Raw genomic sequence first — 22089 nt, forward strand, 5'->3', positions numbered from 1 at the left:
CAACCATGGTTATCCAGAACAACATTAGAACTGACTTGCTGACAAGAGACAGGATGCGAGGAAGAGAGGGGATATGGCTGAGTGGCGAAGACAACACAAAGAAGTGTCAAAAGCAGTTAGAGCTGATCAACGTGCCTTCGTTGAGAGAAAATGTGAGGAGATAGAAAGAGCAGGGAGTGATTCTAAGAGGGTGTATGCTCTGGTCAAAGAAAATGACTCAAAAACCATCAGCAAGGTCAGATGTCATCAATGACAGAAATGGTACCACCTTAACAGAGAGCACAGACATAAAGAACAGATGGGCCTAGTACTGCAAGGAGCTCTACGAGCAGAAGACCCAGGCAGACTCTGCCAACAGCAACCTAGGGGAACAAGAGTTAGAACCACCCCCGTTATTGGAGGAAGTGCGCCAAGCAATGAGAGAAATTAGGAACGGGAAATCACCAGGCTGGGATGATATCCCAGGCGAGTTATGGAAAGCCTCTGGTGAGGAAGGCATAAACATCACGTGGAAACTATGTGACAGAATCTGGAGGAATGTAGAATGGCCCGAGGATTGGGGAAGAGCGGTCTTTATCCCGATACCTAAAAAAGGAAATGTAAAGGAGTGCTCAAACCATCGCACCATTAGTTTGATAAGCCATGCCAGCAAAATACTACTCAAGATCATCAACAACAGAATGAAACGGCAGATGGAAAATGAGATATCTGAAGAGCAGGCTGGTTTTAGAGCAGGAAGAGGCACGAGAGACCATATCATCAACATCAGAAACATCATTGAGAATTGCCGAGGACACTCTGTACCACTCTACCTGTGCTTTATAGATTACAGCAAAGCCTTTGATTGTGTCTGTCATGCAAAATTATGGAACACTATGAGAGAAATGGGTTTTCCTAGCCATATAGTGAAGCTCATCAGCAAGCTATATAAAGATCAAGAGTCTACAGTACGAACAAGCAGAGGTGACACAGAATGGTTCAAGATTGGTAGAGGTGTCAGACAGGGATGCATACTATCGCCCCAGCTTTTCAACATCTATGCTGAACGGATTATGAGAGATGCCCTGGGAGATTTCCTTGGTGGAGTGACAATAGGTGGCCAACGGGTAACAAATCTCAGGTATGCGGATGACACCACCCTGGTTTGTAACAGAAGAGAATTGATGGATCTACTCAGAGCAGTAAAAATAGCAAGTGAAGAGAGGGGGCTAATGCTGCATACTAGAAAGATGGTGTCTTTTCTCTAGATGGTGATGCCATTGAAGAGGTGGAAAGCTTCGAGTTCCTGGGTTCCATCATAAACACCAAAGGGGACTGCTCACAGGAGATTAAACGAAGACTAGCAATGGCCCGGAATGTGGTACAAAGTATGACAAAGCTCTGGAAAAGTAAACTCCCTTCCTCCCTCAAGGTCCGGCTACTAAGATCTACAGCCTTTGCCGTGGCATCATATGGCTCAGAATCCTGGACAATGAAGTCAGCAGACAAGAAGAGACTGGATTCGTTTGAGATGTGGTGCTGTCGTAGGATACTGAGGATACCATGGAAAGAAAGAAGAACAAATACATGGGTGCTAGAGGAGCTTGGAGTGGAAAAGAAACTACGGGCTGATATTGTGGCCAGAAAATTGACATATTTTGGCCATGCTACCAGACATCACTGCCTGCAGAAAACAATCATCCAGGGAATGGTTGAGGGAAAACGTAAAAGAGGAAGACCCGCAGCAAGCTGGCTTGATGACATCAAACAGGTGACTGGAGCAAGCATTACAGAGGCTACCAGAGCTGCCGCTGACCGCAGACAATGGCGTTCTCTCATCCGAACCACACCTGCATATTTGTATGCTACGTGACTAGAGAGAGAGATCTTCATGGAACATAGCATATATTATGCATGTACTGACTGGAAGTGATTATCTAGGGAATTTGGGGTTCATGGGGTCAAAAGTCAAGGGCAACACTTCAAATTTTACTATTTCCCTCATATTTATGCAATGCCAGCAGGACTTAAACTTGGTGTATGCATGTATAACCCAAAATAGAGATTCTCTGGCAATTTCTTTTTTTTTGCCAAAAAGGTCAAAGATCAAGGATCAAGAGAAAGTGCTGAACTTGCTTCTTCCTCCATGTCTCGGAAGTGGCTCATGGTATCTTGAAACTTAGTACATATTTATGCATGTTCTGCCTGACAGTGATTCTCTTATGAATTTTAGGGTCAAAGGCCAGATGAAAATGGTAACAATTTTCTACTCAATACCAAAATTGCACTTTTTCTCCATACCTTGAAAATTACTTAATGCATAAACTTATGAAAGGGCCAAAGTCAAGTTAAAGTCCTAAAATTCCCAAATACATGCTCTCCTATTCATCCAATTAGACCTAGGTCAAGGAAGGTGACCATTTTGAATTTTGAATGGAAACAATGTCATTATCGTTTTCAAATTCCCAGTAACAGGGCATTTAATCTTGTTGCTTTCGCGTGGCCTTTCTTTCTATGATATACAAGAAGTAAATTTGTTATTGCTTTCAGCAATAACAAATTGGGGCCCGTTTATCTATATCATGACGAACCTCCGGAATAACGAACCTTTGGGGGAAAAAATGAACCTTCGGAATAATAAACTATAACTACTATTGTTATATTGTACAAGCTTTAACGCCGACATCTATTAACCTACTATATTACTACTTTCACTCTTTGAAAGCAAACACGCCAACAACCAACGACACAACAGGAATGGAAACAATGGCATTATCGTTTTCAAATTCCCAGTAACAGGGCATTTAATCTTGTTGCTTTCGCGTGGCCTTTCTTTCTATAATATACAAGAAGTAAATTTGTTATTGCTTTCAGCAATAACTAATTTGGGCCCGTTTATCTATATCATGACGAATCTCCGGAATAATGAACCTTTGGGGGAAAAAATGAACCTTCGGAATAATAAACTGTGACCAATATTGTTATATTGTACAAGCTTTAACGCCGACATCTATTAACCTACTACTACTTTCACTCTTTGAAAGGAAACACGCCAACAACCAACGACACAACAGGAATGGAAACAATGTCATTATTGTTTTCAAATTCCCAGTAACAGAGCATTAATTTTGTTACTTTCGCGTGGCCATTCTTTCTATAATATACAATAAGTAAATTTGTTATTGCTTTCAGCCGGCAGCATAGCTTTCGATGGTTTGTGATATCATTAGAATTAAAACATTGAGCTCTCCATAGCTGACAATTGTAAAGTAGTAGCCCGCCAAAGTTGGATTCCCTTTTTTTGATACGCACTGTATAACCTGAAAAAAAAAAAACAGATTTATTGGGTTTTTATCAATTGTACATTATAGCCACTCAAATAATGATGTATTGTTTGAGTTAGTCTTCGTACACCACTTAATTACCAACTGCTAATAGTAGTCGTAATCTTCGTTGTAATATTAAACTAGAAATGTCGCTATGACGACTGGTATGCCTCCGCCATAATGCATGATTCTCCTAATAGGTCTATAGTACATGTGGACAATGTGTGATTACATTTTCACAAAATTGGCAAAATATTATAATGGCATGTTTGTCACAAATGTGTTGAATGGTCACCTTCCTTGACCTAGGTTTAATTGGATGAATAGAAGAGCATGTATTTCACTTGATCTTTGACCTTTGACCTATCGTAGATTTTTTTTTGGGGGGGGGGGTGCACGGGGACCATTTCTGAAGAATTTATGATGTAACCCAGTATGGGCCGACATGAACTACACAGATACTTCCCTTCATTTTGTTATAAAAAAATAAGATAGCCATGTTTCATTTTAAACTCTGAAAGGCCATTTAACAAGTTCTTTATTTCTTAGCGCTTTTAGCATAAGATTCTTCTTTTTTTTCACTTTAATCTTACAATAAGAGGAAACTGTCACGTAATTTTTTTCTTTAACTTTTTAATATCAGATAAGTTCTGATTAATTTCACGTTCTTGGAGGGAATCCAAAAAGACAAGAAACTGTTCATATGGGAAGCTGAATGGATTGAGTTTGGTAACACAGAATAGAAAAAAAAAACATTTTTATTTCATATAAGGAATAGAAAGTGTAATTTTTCTTTCTTTCTTCGCCGATTTCGATGAGATTTGATCAATAGATAGCAGTGATCTACAACAAACCCCACATACAGAACCTACGCAATTGCGCGCGGAGACATTATAACCCTTCAATATTGCTGTAAAACCTATTGAACCATATCCCCTTTAATGTCGTGTAACTTTTAAAGGAATTGGTGTATTGGAAAGCCGTTTTCACATGATAATAGCTATGTTTTGGGGATAATTATAGGAAAATTCAAATGTTATTTGTAAATGCATATTAAATGTATGGAAAAGAACATTATAACCAAATTCCCTATCTTTGTAGAAAAATGCTAAAAAACATAATTCCTTCCTAAATATTTCATGACAACATCTATCTATCCCATCAAATGGGGTATCAGCTTGTAGGAAATTTAATTTTCTTCAAAATGATACCATTTTTATGGTAATTTGTTATTCCTAACTAAAGTTATTCAAAAATAATCCGTCTCCTAGCAACGGCAGGCGCCCATCTTAGAAATATGCAAATTAGACGCGCGCGCAACCTTTTTTTCCGCTGGCGACAACCGGATTCGGAAAATACAGGTTCTGACGATCTCCGAACATATCGTAGAATTTTGTTTTAAGGGGGGTGCACGGGGACCCTTTCTGGCTGCTAGACTAACAGTTCCTTCCGCCCAAGCCTCTCTTCTAATTGACTCGCATCCTGCGCGAAGAGGGGGACAATTAGGCCAGCGGATGATCGCAAACTGCCGTATAACAAGCATATTTCATTTTTTCCCTCTCAGATCATAAGTCTTAACAATATCCCACATATTTTTTTTTCGGGAACCTGCTAGTACGATGTTATTCACAGCTGCCTAAAAAGTGGGTATTTGGGGTTAGGTCTTTAACAATAGGGAGCAGTATTGTGAGGATTGCATTGCTTGGCATATAGAAACGGTAAATCACCAACAAAATGCACCAATCTGACAGCAGTGTTGTAATAAGTGCACGCAAACTATAGATATCGAAATGTTCTTAGTATTTTATTATATTTTATACGACGACGGAAACTCTATACAGAATGTAATAATGGCGCGAGTGTTCAATCAGTCTGTTCAGCAACCGCTTTACAAATTACAATTGTGCAGGGGCGGATCCAAGAATTCCGTAAAGGGGAGGCGCCTTTACAAAATTAAAGGGGGCGCCAGCGGCCCCCCCCCCCATTTTTCTTTTTATTTCTTTTGTTTTGATAAAAAATAAAGAGGGGCGCCCCTCTGGATCCGCCATTGATTGTGTGTTAGGCCACTGAAACCTTCCACCAAATCGAACTCATCGGAGGCTTATCTGATCCCGAAATTTCTATTAAAAAAAAAAAATTAGCCTCCCGGGCTCACCAGAGACTCGCACCAATTAAAGGCTTATCAAGTGTGATGCCAATGCCTGAAGATCTCAAGAACCTGAACTCGAGTTAACCTGTGCCATAACTGTTAATCACCGGACACTCAACAGACTGTCATACTGGACGTCGGGTGGACACGCCCGATAGCCGCATAACACAAACCTGAAACACATCGGACCGACTCGACACTTACCCGACACTGATTATTACAGATGTAAAAAGAGCACAGATGAAAAAAAAAAAACCATGAAGGGAATCTACGCAAAGCTGAAGCTTGTAAAATAACAAGAGAAAAATGTGAGTTATTAGCATCAATGTGGAAATCGGAAATGAAACTGACCAAAACGAATATTCATAAAAAAAAAAAACCACCAATAAAACTTTGGTAATTTCTGTGTTGAGGCACAACAACAACGTAGAATACTTAGACAATATTGTTGAGACTTAATTGTTGCACACTGCACCTACAAAGAATGCTTCCTTACTGAGTGTCAAGGCATCCCTGTACATGGTCAATGAGCGCAGAGAGAAGGCATCAAAAAGGAGAGGGCGCCATCTACAGATAGAGATCTGGGAAACACACTCTGTCGAGAAGGGCTTTGTAAGGTTTTAGTAACTGTTCTGTTGTTAGCGTTCGATGTGTTTTAGTCACTTCATATCTATACCTCTGTCTGACCACATAGTTACATTTTCGTACTATATTGATACTGGTTTTGAGGGGAAAGCATATTACAAGCTCTGCTTTTTTCGCTTCCCCTCCAAATTCCATGCTGGTATTATAGGCATTTTTTTTTTTGTCATGGAAACGTACAAATTTTACATGAACAAGACCTCAAGATACTTCAGATATTGAGTTCATTCTCCTATCAATGCCCAAATATCTTACAAATATGGAACTGAACACTGAAAGTTTTCCGGCTGATAATTAACGGAAGAGAATGATTACATGGGAATTAACTTCAGTTAAGATTCAGCAAATTTACTAATGACTTTACCTGATAGAACATGAGAAAAACATAAAAATCGAAGGCAGTTTGGGGTGTACAGGTAACAGGCGTGCATTAAAGATTGTGGGGATTGTTGAGCGATGGGTTGAGAGGCTGCACAAGTTTCAAAAAATACATTTACCACGTCAGCTTGAGATTCAGACAGGCGGTTCAATATAGGAAACTATTATAAAGGTCTATATCATGTAGAAGGACGGAGCACGATCAGAGCTATCAGTTCTGAACCATGTATTATCATGAATATGGACAAGTTCGGGCCATTCAATGAGTGCAAAGCAGTGCTGAACACCGAATATATTGCAGTTCCCTAAAAATATAGGGGGTGATTTTATTACGGTCCTCACACCTTGCATATCAATGTTAGAGCTCTGTCAAAATCCGACAATATGAGAAGGAAGGTCGTCGTTACCCAACTGAAATCGTGGCATTATTTCACACATTTTTATCGCGTTTCCGTTTTAGTGCGTGAAATGTATTTTAAAGCAAAATCGACACTTGCTTCAGGCATATGCACTGAGAACTCAGTTTTCAGTTAAAAACGCTTCTATGTATATAGCAAGGGTATGAATATACGCGAAGCATTTACATACAGTGACAACTCAAGCGATGGGATTATTGTTCTTGGTTTGTTTTTTTAGCACTGCAACAGTTGCACAGTTCACAGAAGTTTAACAAGTATCTTATCTGGTACTCGTTGCACTATTTTTCTTCTTTTTTTTAGCATGCGTGTGGTGGTGGGCTGATGGTGGTGATACATTTCGGAAATGATGTCAGGTGTAAAAAGAAATGTCGGATCTAACACAAACAGAACATAGAGCAACAAAGGCAGATGATCAATGTGTGTGTGTGTGTGTGTGTGTGTGTGTGTGTGTGTGTGTGTGTGTGTGTGTGTGTGCAAAGTGCAGGAAAGGGAAGGGAGAGACAGGGAGAGAGAGAGATTTGAGGACATGAAAATAACGGGGCCACACCACAGAACTAAGAGTTCTGTGGGCCACACATGCAGGCAATACCTTTCCATAACAACAGCTCGACCCTTGGTTTTCTTTCTCGTTATTGATAGTGCTTCTCTTTACAGGTAGAAAGTACTTTCCCAAATTATAGTTCTCAACCTCTTCTTTTTGAGATCTCCGAAGTGTTACAGACGACTTCAAGACTAAAACAGTGAGTTTTGATTTCTTAAACGTTTCATATATAAAGTTTAATACGCTTTTAATGAAACACGTTTAGATTCCCATGTAAACCGCTTAGCCTATAGTTATATTATTTATCATAAAATGAAGCACCGGTATGCTCATTGTCTGTTGTGCAGGCAACAATCCCGATATTTCTCCCTCGTATGGTAGCTTATGTTGCATTGAGTGTGCAAGATGCAAAGGTAAGTGTCTGCTAAACTGTATCTAATCAGTTATCATAATCGATTAATAACGCTGTGGCATATGAACGCTATATATACACAACTTCCAAACCTTAAAAGAGACGTGTTTTATTTTAAAGTTTGAGTTTCCTTACGAGCTTCCGGGTCTTCTCTTCCAAGTTTATCTACTTCCGGTCATCTCACCCTGCAGCTGACGATGATGACGCCAACCACATCTTATATGGACGTCGACGACTACTGGTGGAATGGGACTGTGAATGAGACAGCGGTCGGACCACCATCCCACATCGCGGCGATGAAACTCGCCCACAAGATCGTTCTCACTTCCATCCTCCTATTCATCATGCTGGCCATGGGGTGCACCATCACGCTGAAGGATATTAAAAATGTGGTGAGTGAAAGAATGACAGCAATTGCGATTAAAGGTCCTGTTTACCTTTGGGAGCAGTGATTTAAAAAAATGTTCAAAATATTACTTTTGAAGCAAATGTGTAGGTCAGTTGTATTACAAAACATCCTACCATCTAACATTTTTGCAATAAAGCCTAAAATATAAGGAGGTATCACTATTTTTCTCATTAAACCATAACTGCATAGACAGTTTAGTCTGGAAACATTTTTATTATAACTATTGTTCATACTTTGTATATTTAACAATACGTAACATTGATTATACTGGTTCAAATTTTTACATTGGTTGTTTCTATCCCTAACTCACATTTTAGAACTATTGTAAACCACTAATGCTGGGTCTTTTGTTTCATCTGCAAATGGTTAATTATGCCTTTATCTGTTCGTGATCTCAGACGTGTCGAGGTCACAGTTTTGCTTGTTTTTGTTTTTATGTGACTCACTGAGTTACATTTCACGCAATATCCAGTTTTGCTACAGTATGTTTTGTGTGTGTGTGTGTGTGTGTGTGTGTGATTTACTGTTATGCGATCATCGGATGATCATAATCACTGAATTGATATGTAATTTTTAATCGTAGAAGACCAATTGGAATTTAATTCAATCTTGCACCGTCGCTTAAATTTGACAAGTGACATCGTTTATTTTTACCTCTGACATCAAGACCTACATTACAGTCAGCATATTTTGTAGGATCATCATACACATACATGTATTAATGTTTTAATAAGACAGAAACGGCTATCAGTCGAAACAGTTTTTTAATCGATTCAGATTCGAGATGCCTCCAGAAGCCCTACAGGAAAGAACACAAGTGTCCCACAGTGTGAGAACCACAGTTTGAACACAGTGTGAACACAGTGTGAAATATCTTCACACTGTTTAGTTGAGCGTTTTAACAGTGTGAACGCAATATGAGTCGTCAATTCACAGTGTGAAACAAAGCATTACTATGTGAACACTCTGTACAAACCAACCACAGTGTGAAATCATCTTCATACTGTTAAAATTCGAGCATTTTCACATAGTTGACTATATGAACACACTGTGAACACACTGTGGGACACTGCGTTCTTTCCAGTATAGGGAGGCATCATTAGCTCTGTGTCGCCATGCAACATTAGGAGCTATTAGTAGAGGCTACTATGTAATCCCGTGAGATTTTTGTGCCAAAATTGATTTTTTTTTGGCTAACTTTGTCAATTTGGGGGTGCTGAATTCAAAAAAACTTTGGTTCCATTTTTTCCAATCACGTCTTCAGCCGCCATTTTGAATTTCAAAATGGCCGCCATAGCAAACTGTATTTTGACCCATATTTCATAAAGTGGGCATTGTTGAAGCTTCAAATTTGGTGCAAAATGTATGAGTGTGGTGTCAGACACTCTGATATATCTCTTTCTGATATTGTGGATTGTTTTGATACAATTTCTAGGCTGCCATCTTGAATTTCAAAATGGCCGCCATGGGGAAACTGTAATTTGACCCATATCTCATAAAGTGAGCATTGTAGAAGCTTCAAATTTGGTTCAAAATGCCACGTTGTGATGTCAGACACTCTGATATATATTTTTCCAATATTGTGCATTGTTTTGTCCAGTTTGTAGGCTGCCATCTTGAATTTCAAAATGGCCGCCGTAGCGTTTTTACCCATATCCTAGGTTGCAATTATTGTATAAGCATCAAATTTTCAAGAATGCGCATGCTTGTGGTGTCCAACGTTCCAGTACAGCTGTTTCCTAATTGTGGATCATTAGACAGGTAACCATGTTGAAATTCAAGATGGCTGCTATATAGAAAACATATAATACTGTTGTAAGCGCCTTAGATGAATATGCCAGAATAGTTCTAGTTAGACCGAATTCATTTCCATTTCAAGCAGAATGACAGCCATCTCTCAATTCAAAATGACAGCCATCTCTCAAAATGGTCGCCATAAATGCAAAATGTAAGGACGAGGTTCCAATGATGTCATCAAGCCATGCTGACCGGCAAAAACTGAGCAAGGGGGGCATACCCCTGTCCCATACATGTGGGCAAGCAAGCATGTATAAGCGTTACATCCCATATAGCCAGGCGGGCATATGCGGTTCCCGAATTGCGCGCTAAAGCGGTTTGTTTTTGCCTCTCAGGGAACACATCACTTTGCATCGTGGAACCTCGTTAATGATTAAATTTAATCCCAGTCAGTAAAATATTTGTACAAAAGCAACCATTGATACAATTGAAGGTGATCTTCAAAAACTTGATGCTGCCTCGAGAGATTGAAGACAAACAAGGAAAAGTCTCGCAATGGCAAGAAATGCCACGGTCACCCTACCAGGCACTCAATTCACAAGCTTGTTTGTTGGCCACAAACTGAAACTAGATTTGCTAGACACTAGATATATTTCTGGAATAATGCAGAATGAATAAGGAATGAGTATCCTCTTTCCTGATTGACCTTGAGTGTTCAACTTCAATCATAAAGACTTCCAAGATGCTTACTGCTGTACAGCCTATGATTCTAAAACAACAAAGGAGCAATAATAGTTCAGTTCTGTGGCACTTTGCATGCATCAGAATTCCTCCTCAATTTAGAAGACCATCACATGAGGGTAATCTCAAAAATTGTCACTGCCTTGAAGTTGATGAATGTGGTGTTTGGCATTCAGCTTTCGGAAACATGCAAGGGGATATTCTAGAAAGAGATGAAAAGGGCAGTTTTCATCTTCTGTGCTAAATTCGTATCTAAGAGAATGAAAATATATTCATTTCTCGGATAGTATGAAAAGGCCAGACATTCAGCTCGTGCAATCAAAATACACCATGTATAAGATTGGATCCAAAGTCATTAAGCATAAGAGGATCACCAACTTCTCAAAACATTTCTACTGGTTCTACAGTCTAATAGACCTGTCATCCAGTCATTGCTGGACGATACAATTATCGGAAGGTATAAGTTCTAAGTAATTCCACAATCACTCTTCATCTCATAATTTCATGGCCTTCTCCTCATTCTCACTAACAAAGGTTCATTTTCATACCCATGCCTTAGAAATCCACAAAACTGAGCCAAATAATCGGCCTGAAAGTTGAAACACTGAGCCGTCATTTCTATCTGACACAGAGACCACATCACGGAAAGAAAAGAAACAAAGGGTTCATCAAAGATGCCATGGGAGCTGTCACCCGTCACTCACAACGAGGAAACAGATAGCCTCATTCCATTTTATGTATTAAATGCTACTTCAAGAGCAACGGGAAAATCAGAGATATTGATGATTATTACGTATACACGGACATTTCAATTCTCCTGATGGATCTTGTAAGTTTGCTGTACTTACTGCATTGCATGATGTCTGCTCCATCACTGGAAAATTGTTGAAATGATAAAAGTACAATTGACATTATTGAGAGATTATGTTCTGCAGTTTGTTGTGAAAAAAACAACTATAAAGATCTGCTTTTTCATGCCTTTCATGGTGCTGGCTGAAGTTGAAAATTTGAGGATGTCTCAAAGAGCAGATGGACCAAGAAGTATCTGAACCTGGAATCATGCAGAATGTGAAATGACACAGTCCATGTCTTCCAGAAGTTTGGCGTGGATGACTTCAATCAGGACAATCTCCCGCTTTACCCTAGTAGAGTCTTGATACAACACATCGAGAGAGCAAACCTCGTCAACTCTCACAACCTAATTTGTGCCTCTACTACAGGGAAATATGATATATTACGTTGTAGCTATTTCCAGAGGGTATCCATAAACTGTTAAATTAAATACTTGGAGCTTCCTACACCAACGAAATGCAAAAGTCATTGTTTCTGGAAGAATTTTATAGAAGTAATCCTCCCCGTGTACAGCCTTAAAGTGCTGTGACTTCAAAAACTCATGCAAGGAATGAGCCTAGAAGACATTATATCTATTAAAGTGACTATCCCACAAATTCTTAGAATATAGGGCTAATATTGTAAACTCACAACCAAATCGTCTAAACGGGGCATTTAGTCACTCAGACACAGTTATTAAGGGGTTATTTTGAAAGTCATTTGTTTTGACGTCAGAATCACATGATTTCCCATTCACAATTTTTACCTAAACGCTACGCTTTTAAAGGAATGTTTCCCATGGCTGCCATTTTGCATTTCAACATGGCAGTGTACCTACGGGACAGGAAGTAGTCCCGCCTACGCAATTCACTGAAGTGATTGACTTACACATGAGTGTTCCAGCGTGCTTGGGTTTGCAGTTTAATGATCTTACAGTACCAAATATGGTCGAAATCCATCTTGAATTTCAAGAGTGGCGGCCAATGCGAATAATCAATTATTACAGAATGTATAGGCCCTATGTGTGTATTTCTAAAAGAATGTACACTGTAAGCCACCATAGACATTAATTGCTTGTAACCAGAGATATTAGCTGAAAAGCAGCCATTTTGAATGTTAAGATGGTCGCCTCGAAAGTGATCTGCAATTTCAGGGAGGGGAAAAGTGCATCTGAATGTTCAACATTATAAGCCTGGTTTATTCCCGAAATGTGAATTTTGTTTATTGCTTACAACAGCCCCTAGCAACATGAGATATTGGTCAAAATATACGTTTTGGTATGGCCGCCATTTTGAATTTCAAGATGGCCACCTTCAATATCAAAATGAACCATCGTTTCAGAAAAAGATGTTTCAGAATGTCTGATAGCATACGCATGCTCTTTGCCCCGAATTACAACCTTACTCAATGTATACGATATGAGATACAGGCCCAATTACATTTGTTATGGTGGCCATTTTGAATTTCAAGATGGCCGCCAATGAAATAATCCATCATTTAAAAAAAAAATGTATATGTTAGTATGCCTGACATCACAAGCGTGCTTTTTACACCGAATTTATACTTTCCATAATGCTTACAACCTTAGATATGGGTAAAATATATTTAGTTATGGCGGCCATTTTGAATTTCAAGATGGCTGCCTAAAAATTGTATTAATACTATCTACAGTATCAGACAATGGTGTACCAGAATGTCTGACATCATAAACATGCTTTTTTTCATCAAATTTTAGCCTTCTATGATGCTCACATTATGAGAATTGGGTCAAAATACACTTTGCTATGGCGGCCATTTTGAAATTCAAAATGGCGGCTGAAGACGTGGTTGGAAAAAATGGAACCAAAGTTGACTGGGATTAAATGTAATCATTAACGAGGTTCCACGATGCAAAGTGATGTGTTCCCTGAGAGGCAAAAACAAACCGCTTTAGCGCGCAATTCGGGAACCGCATATACCCGCCTGGCTATATGGGATGTAACGCTTACATGCTTGCTTGCCCACATGTATGGGACAGGGGTATGCCCCCCCCCCCCCCCCCCCCCCCCCTTGCTCAGTTTTTGCCGGTCAGCATGGCTTGATGACATCATTGGAACCTCGTCCTTACATTTTGCATTTATGGCGACCATTTTGAGAGATGGCTGTCATTTTGAATTGAGAGATGGCTGTCATTCTGCTTGAAATGGAAATGAATTCGGTCTAACTAGAACTATTCTGGCATATTCATCTAAGTTTGAAATTCAAAATGGCGGCTGAAGACGTGATTGGAAAAAATGGAACCAAAGTTTTTTGGATTCAGCACCCCCAAATTGACAAAGTTAGTCAAAAAAATCTATTTTGGCACGAAAATCTCACGGGATCCAATATTTCGACATAGTAGACTGTACTATATAGTTCATGACAAGATTAACTTTTCGGGTTTTTTTTTCATTCTATTCCATTTATTCTGTAATCTTTTCGTAGTACACAACAAAATAAATCACAACTTTTCATTTTTATATTATTTTAGTATTATATGTTTTCTATATAGCAGCCATCTTGAATTTCAACATGGTTACCTGTCTAATGATCCACAATTAGGAAACAGCTGTACTGGAACGTTTGACACCACAAGCATGCGCATTCTTGAAAATTTGATGCTTCTACAATAATTTCAACCTAGGATATGGGTGAAAAACGCTACGGCGGCCATTTTGAAATTCAAGATGGCAGCCTACAAACTGGACAAAACAATGCACAATATTAGAAAAATATATATCAGAGTGTCTGACATCACAACGTGGCATTTTGAACCAAATTTGAAGCTTCTACAATGCTCACTTTATGAAATATGGGTCAAAATACAGTTTGATATGGCGGCCATTTTGAAATTCAAAATGGCGGCTGAAGACGTGATTGGAAAAATGGAACCAAAGTTTTTTGGATTCAGCACCCCCAAATTGACAAAGTTAGTCAAAAAAATCTATTTTGGCACGAAAATCTCACGGGATCCAATATTTCGACATAGTAGACTGTACTATATAGTTCATGACAAGATTAACTTTTCGGGGTTTTTTTTCATTCTAAACCATTTATTCTGTAATCTTTTCGTAGTACACAACAAAATAAATCACAACTTTTCATTTTTATATTATTTTAGTATTATATGTTTTCTATATAGCAGCCATCTTGAATTTCAACATGGTTACCTGTCTAATGATCCACAATTAGGAAACAGCTGTACTGGAACGTTTGACACCACAAGCATGCGCATTCTTGAAAATTTGATGCTTCTACAATAATTTCAACCTAGGATATGGGTGAAAAACGCTACGGCGGCCATTTTGAAATTCAAGATGGCAGCCTACAAACTGGACAAAACAATGCACAATATTAGAAAAATATATATCAGAGTGTCTGACATCACAACGTGGCATTTTGAACCAAATTTGAAGCTTCTACAATGCTCACTTTATGAGATATGGGTCAAATTACAGTTTCCCCATGGCGGCCATTTTGAAATTCAAGATGGCAGCCTAGAAATTGTATCAAAACAATCCAAAATATCAGAAAGAGATATATCAGAGTGTCTGACACCACACCCATACATTTTGCACCAAATTTGAAGCTTCAACAATGCTCACTTTATGAAATATGGGTCAAAATACAGTTTGCTATGGCGGCCATTTTGAAATTCAAAATGGCGGCTAAAGACGTGATTGGAAAAAATGGAACCAAAGTTTTTTGGATTCAGCACCCCCAAATTGACAAAGTTAGTCAAAAAAATCTATTTTGGCACGAAAATCTCACGGGATCCAATATTTCGACATAGTAGACTGTACTATATAGTTCATGACAAGATTAACTTTTCGGGGTTTTTTTTCATTCTATTCCATTTATTCTGTAATCTTTTCGTAGTACACAACAAAATAAATCACAACTTTTCATTTTTCTGCAAATAATATTATTTTCACGCGCGACTGCGTAAAAATATCAAACCAAAAATGTAGAAAGCAACAGAAGGGTGATGAACGGTATTATCATGAGCAAAATTCTGCGGGGAGAAGTACTATAGAGTGCTGGCAAAAGAAAAAAGAAATAAAATAAAATAAAATGATGTTCACAATGAAGGCACTGGCATGAATGTAGTTGAAAGTAACATAGCTCGTGCTCCTTTGATTTGTTGCATGTTGAATATTAGGAAAAATGAGCTTTAAGTTTGGCAGACGTGGGTCAGCAATACGACTCTTCAATACCACGTCGCGTTCTTTCCTAATGTACCTTATCAAAAGTAACTTGATATACACAGCGCAAAGAAAAAAAGACTACTTATGTTATTGAAGAGGTGACCCGAGACCCTCATCAGTAGAACTTTATATACACAGGAAAACGCAGCAATGCAGTCAATCAGTACACGAGTACGACCCTGTGCACTAGACTATAATGTTCCAACGGGAATGATAATGATAATGACAATCATAAGAAGAAGAAAAAAAAATAGAAGTTGCTATAGATGACAGCTTGCTGTTTCAGGGTTATTGTGAAATCCTATGCTGGAGTTTTCTATGTATATGGGTGTGCTCTTTCACCCTTCTCCTCCCCTTCCTGGAGGAGTAACACAGTAGGCCTATCTATATCCTACCTATATGTGGTTGTGCCTTCTGCTTCATACGCCCTGGGTCCCGTTGCATAAAACTTTTTTAGCAACCTTAAGAAATTCAGGTTGGGATTTGCCCAACCTGAATTTTTTAAGGTTGCTAACATAAGAATGTAAAATCCGTTGCATAAAAACTCTGGTTGGGAGCTTCCGACCGGAATTTTGTGATTTCAACCGGAAAAAAAAATCCGGTTGGAGTTTTATGCAACGGGCCCCAGGAGTAAGCATTGGTAAACCACTTCGAAGTTACATTCTGTGCATGAGCAGATAAAGGTCACTTTGAGAGAGAAAGAGAAAAAAAAAAATCCGACATAATGAGTCACGGAGAGCTGAAATAAGCAATGTCATGAGCAGTTCCTGAACGGTTTGTTGACGTCGCAGTGAAAGAACATTAAAAGTTTGATCGCAAAATGATTTCACTCTATTCTTGTCAATTTGAGATTATTTGCGATTTAACATACTAAAAATGTAATAAGAAAATATAAAATATTTTTAATCAAACTCTAAGAACATTCCGTGCTCTGTAACAAGCGAGGCACCATTGGCCATATTCTATTTTGTTCTATCTGATGATGAACTTACTTTAAAATGATTAACAATGGCGCATAACACTTTTAGCAAGCAGGCTCTTCATCATTAAACATTCAACCACTACGTAAGTGGGTGATATACAGCTTTACGAACTGTTTCGATGTCATGGTTTAAAATTTGGGGTTATACTTGAACCATCACGCATTGTGAACCATGGATCTGAATCAACACCTGCCGGATTTTCCTGATAAACAGGTCAGATGGAGCTGTGTTTGCACGAACAGTTCATGACAAGCAATTGAACTCGAGGGACATGAGGTTAGGCAACATATTCCCACATTTAGATAGTATACTTAGGAACTACAAGTCCCCCCCCCCCCCCCCCCCCCCGCCGAGATTAAGTCAGACGAATGGAAACTTCTCTGGTCATGACCCCAAACCTATTTGGGTCATGTCAGAAACTGATGATACAAACCATGAATAACTTTGTAATGAAAACTGTAAACTCTGTAACTGCAAATTTTACAGAAGTGCAAATTTATCATTGGGGAGTTTTTTTTTTTTTTCTGCGGGAATAATTTTTGTGTTAGGCTTGTTGTCCCGAATCGGTTCTTTGAGTGTAAACCTGAGTTTATCAACATCAGATTCATAGTCACCCACAGTGGATTCAGCACGACCTCCTGGAACCTGGGATGATATACACCCAACCAGTGGTTACAGTGGCGGTCTTTAACCGTCGTGTAAACTTATCCCTCAAACTGAAAGATCTAGGACTCTTTCACTCTGACTGGACTTGCGATTGCTCTGCTGCGTGCTTGCAAGAGCTAGAGAAAAGCGATTAATGAGTCATAACGTGACTGAATTCGGTTTAGACGGAATTGTTTCAGATAAGAAAAGGCCATTTCATTATCCTATCACCCAAAGAGATAACAGGAAACTCAAGCACTACATTATTTTTTTTTCATTTGCTGAGAGTACCGGTTAGGTGTTAAGGTCAATAATGATGTTCATGATTCGTAAATACCAAGCAACGGCGTAAATCCGTCCTGAGGAGTGGGGGGGGGGATGGTCACCATCACCACGATTACAAGCCCACCGGACCGGCGCAGCCTTGGGGAGGGGGGGGGGGGGAGAGAAGCTTGGTGCCCCCCCCCCCCACACACACACACACTTTATACAGGGATCGGACGTCCCACTCTTTTGCATGAAATATAATGTGGGAGGAAAGTGGCAGCAAATATATGAAGACGAAGTTCTTGTTGCCTTTTTTTTTTTTTTTTTTGCTTATCAGATGACTTTCGGCGGAAAATCAGACCTTAAAAGTATGAAAACATTTTTTTTAAATATATGTGAGAGGGAGCGGAACGACCGAAAGGGGGGAGGGTGTGTATGGGGGGTGGTAGCCTTATCGAAAGGGATCGTGTATAGCGCAGCTTTGCATGTTTATGATTGCAATGAAACGATCTGGTGCATAGTTTTGGCGATATTTGGACAATTTTCCATTTAGAAAGTTCGAGATTTGTCCTCATCTCGGGAATTGCTTGGGGGATAAATGATTTGTCTGCCTAAACACTTCCGTAGGGGTGGGGCAAATGCCCCTTTGCCCCCCCCCCCCCCATAGATTCGACGCCAATAATCTTCCCTGGGTATGCCCATAGATGTATCCTGACTGAGTCATCAGTCACTGTCGTTTCTCAGGAATGATTCAGGAAATGGAGGGGGTTCAATTATGGCTTTATAGTTTTTTTATTGTTTTTTTTCTTTTCGTACATATTTTGCAGATGGTCCCCAGTTACTCGCGTCACAGCATGTTTACATGTAGGCCTATACTATTTGACGTTGTCAACGTCTGAGCCACATCTTACAGTGCATGTCGATTTTACTTTCTTCGCGAGCGAGCGAGCGAAGCGAGCGAGCGCTTGAGAAAATTATACATTTTCCTACAAGATAGAATACTGTTCAGCTCTGTTACCTGTCTGAAGGCCGGCGTACAAACGTCATGCAATATGCCAAAATTGATACAATCACATTTCTGCTCCTCCATTTTTCCTCAAAATTCAGGGGGGGATGATTGTACAGGCCATCCCCCCCTCCTCCATTTCAGGGGGGGGGGGGATATATCCCCCCCATCCCCCCCGGGATTTACGCCCATGATACCAAGCATCATGGAAGAACTATGGTAAAGTTGAAAATATCGCTCTGCACTTGATGTTGATGTTCTGAATTCGAATCTTGCTCCGTGCGAAATTGGATCCTTTGAGAATGAAGCTTTTTGAAGTAATGATACAGCATACATGCAAGAGACAAACGGTGGTCAAATCATACAGATTGTGTGGTGCGGAGTAATATATGGCAAGTGAGATGCAATTTGTCACTATTAAGAAGACGCAGCTTTCAATATTAGCTGGGAAGGGAGAAGTGAAGGAATTAGAAGAAGGTATATAAGGCGGGGATCGGAAAAGCTTGCTCCTCTTTCAACCTGTACTTCTTGTCTGTAATATGTCCGACAAAACTATTGTCCAATATTAAAGAAACCTTAATCAAAGAAATTTCGTTCTTTCCTTCTACAGCTACGAGTACCGACAAGTGTCCTGATAGGCATGTTATGCCAGTTCATACTCTTGCCTCTAACGGGATTCTGCCTCGCTCTGGCCCTGTCGCTCCCGGCGCACTATGCCATTGGGGTGCTGGTGATATCTTGCTGCCCAGGGGGAACCGTTTCCAACCTCTTCACCTTCTGGACTAACGGCGACGTCTGTCTCAGGTGCGCTCAGTCATATCCTGCAGAATTTGATTTCATTATGTTCAGACATTAAATCATTAATTTAGATTATCTTTGTCGTTGTATAAAGGTGTTATATAGGAGCTGATGGTATCGAAAGAGCTCACGGGGGCACTACTGTGTTTATTTTATGTAATGATTTTCTGAGAATTCCCTTTATCGAAATAAAGTTTGATATCCCGAAGGTTTTTTATTCAGAAAAAATTAGATAAAGTTTCGTTAGCTAAAGAAACCTTTTTATTTTTCGAATTAACGAACCTTCGCAATTACGAACCACCCTATAACAGTGCTCAATCTATATTTTAACAAAAACAGATAAACGGTATTGATATAATAGTCTTCATTATCATGACACACCCGCAGTATCTGCATGACGACCGTCTCCACCGTGGTTGCCATAGGGATGATGCCCTTCAACCTCTTCATCTACAGTCGAGTGTGGACCAACGACAGGGCCATCATCCCATTCGTGAGCATCTTCACCTCGCTCGTCTGCATCCTGATACCGGTTGCCATAGGGATGCTCATCAGATGGAAGAGGAAAGAGTGGACATCGCTCATCGCACGAGTAAGTACACTGCTTTTTCTTTTTTAATATTACATATCTGCCGATATACGGGATGTCCCGTAGTTCGCACAAATGCTGCAATCACCGATCTATAGATATGGGATAATCAGAAGCAGAAATGACTTGGACGATGATACCATTTTATAGAGCTTTTCACACCCGTAAACTTTGACCTAACATCCCACAGTCCCTTGCCTCGCTTCCTGTCACTTTTGTTTGGATCAGCATTCACTTTTGAAGTTTACAGCTGATGGAATAAGTCTACATCTACATGAGATCGAACAATCCCTAGTGTCCTATATATTAGCGATCGATAGCGATATTTCGGGGGGGGGGTGGGGTGTTCCTTTCGGGGCTAAGATTGCTGTAGAGGACTATACATGAGTTTTTTCTGTTCCTTTCTCACTCGTTAAATAAAACTTAAATAACAACGAGACACCCAAATAAGTTGGACACAGTGCATTATTGTGCAGAAACATCGTTTGAAAGGTAGACAAAATCTACAGCCAGAAATGGGAGTCATAATCTGATATCGTCATAATATTAACACGAATGATATCACCAAACTAATTACCTCAGGAACTCATAAACGTCAGTCAAGGATTCTAATCTGAGAATGGTTTGATATTTTGATGTAATGTTTCACCATCTTAACATCGACATTTACTAACAAATAACAAACAAACTGCGGATTATTTCAAACAAACAAAAATCGTGAAACATTGAAATGATTTGCATTGATAACACATAAAAATGGAACGTTTCGTCTACACTTGAAACCTGCTGGAGAGAGGATAAGCAGCAGCTGAATGTAATTATCATTATTATTATTATCATTGTTGTCATTATTATTATTATTATTATTATTATTATCATTATTATTATCATCATTATTATTATCATTATTATTATTATTAATCTTGTTTCATCTGTTCCAGGTCGGGAGCATTCTGGGATTGCTCGGGATTTTAACCTCCATAATCCTGACGGCACTCATCAACCCTTCTACCTACCGCGTGGGCTGGCGAGTCTGGATCTGTTTAGTCCTCCTGCCGTCGTTGGGGGCGACAGTTGGCTACGCTCTTGCTTTGCTCCTCCGCCGCTCAACCGTCCAAAGCCGGACCATCGCCTTCGAGACGGGCTTACAGAACGTGTCCCTGGCCATTACGCTGATTCTGCTAACCTTCAAAGACACGCCCCATCTGTACACGCTGCTCATCTACCCGTCGCTCTACGGACCGTGCATGATGTTCGAAGGCTTCGCAGCAGTGTTTGTCTACAAACTAGTGAACCGATGTTCGGAGCGGAAGTGGACTCAAGCGCCCAAGGTTGATGACGTGGATGACTTCGGTTATGAAGCAAATATGAAATCCATCTAACAGTAAACAATAAAAATCATGATCCACCATGATTCGCGAGGAAAATGTATACTCTTGCCTCTAAAATATACGAAATGATTAATAATATACAGAAATTCTGCCTACCTCGTATATAACTGTAAAAACTCAAACAGCGGTGGCCTTATTTGATTTCCTTCACCAGAGCTTGTAATAAGTAATGATAAGTCATAAATAAATAAACAATGAATAATAATCATTAAATCATTATTTTGTGCATACTCGTACAGAAGGGAATTTACTTTACAAGGCCCTTTTGGCTTTATTCAAGTTCTCTTTTTCATTTTCACAGATATATGTTAATGATTGATTATCTTTTTTGCATACCGTATTGTAAAATGCAATGGTACTATTGTATTGTTTAATCAGAAAATGAGATGAATAAACGAATTGAATTGAATTGAATTGAATTGAATTGAATTGAATTGAATTGAATTGAATTGAAATGAATTAAATTGAATTTAATTGCATTGCACTGAATTGAATTGCTCTGTCCTTCACAAGGTGTTGACAATGCCGTGCCAGTGCGCCCTGCCGGTGCACAGCGCAATCTCTATTTTGATCGTATGCAACATTGAGGACTATCAGTATCTTCGAACTACTCTAGTTTG

General features: G+C 39.4%; 1 protein-coding gene across 1 annotated transcript; it reads left to right on the forward strand.

Annotated features, from left to right (window-relative positions):
* Positions 1 to 875: 875 nt before the first annotated feature.
* Positions 876 to 21460, forward strand: LOC139742712 (ileal sodium/bile acid cotransporter-like). Its single transcript, XM_071653239.1, has 6 exons — positions 876 to 1142; positions 5938 to 6066; positions 8038 to 8238; positions 19302 to 19495; positions 19877 to 20081; positions 21020 to 21460. Exons 1-6 carry the CDS (start codon positions 876 to 878, stop codon positions 21458 to 21460), a joined length of 1437 nt encoding a protein of 478 aa, XP_071509340.1.
* Positions 21461 to 22089: the final 629 nt, after the last annotated feature.

This window comes from Diadema antillarum, unplaced genomic scaffold (genome assembly GCF_040938485.1).
Source record: "Diadema antillarum isolate AM-2024a unplaced genomic scaffold, OU_Dant_1.0 seq00001016_RagTag, whole genome shotgun sequence".
In the NCBI taxonomy this organism is placed as follows: Eukaryota; Metazoa; Echinodermata; class Echinoidea; order Diadematoida; family Diadematidae; genus Diadema; species Diadema antillarum.

Coding starts and splice junctions, on each gene's coding strand:
- LOC139742712 (XM_071653239.1), top strand. CDS start 876: ATGAGAGAAATGGGTTTTCCTAGCCATATAGTGAAGCTCATCAGCAAG. Junction 1,143..5,937: donor ATGCGGATGACACCACCCTG/GTTTGTAACAGA, acceptor GCACCTACAAAG/AATGCTTCCTTACTGAGTGT. Junction 20,082..21,019: donor GGACATCGCTCATCGCACGA/GTAAGTACACTG, acceptor CATCTGTTCCAG/GTCGGGAGCATTCTGGGATT.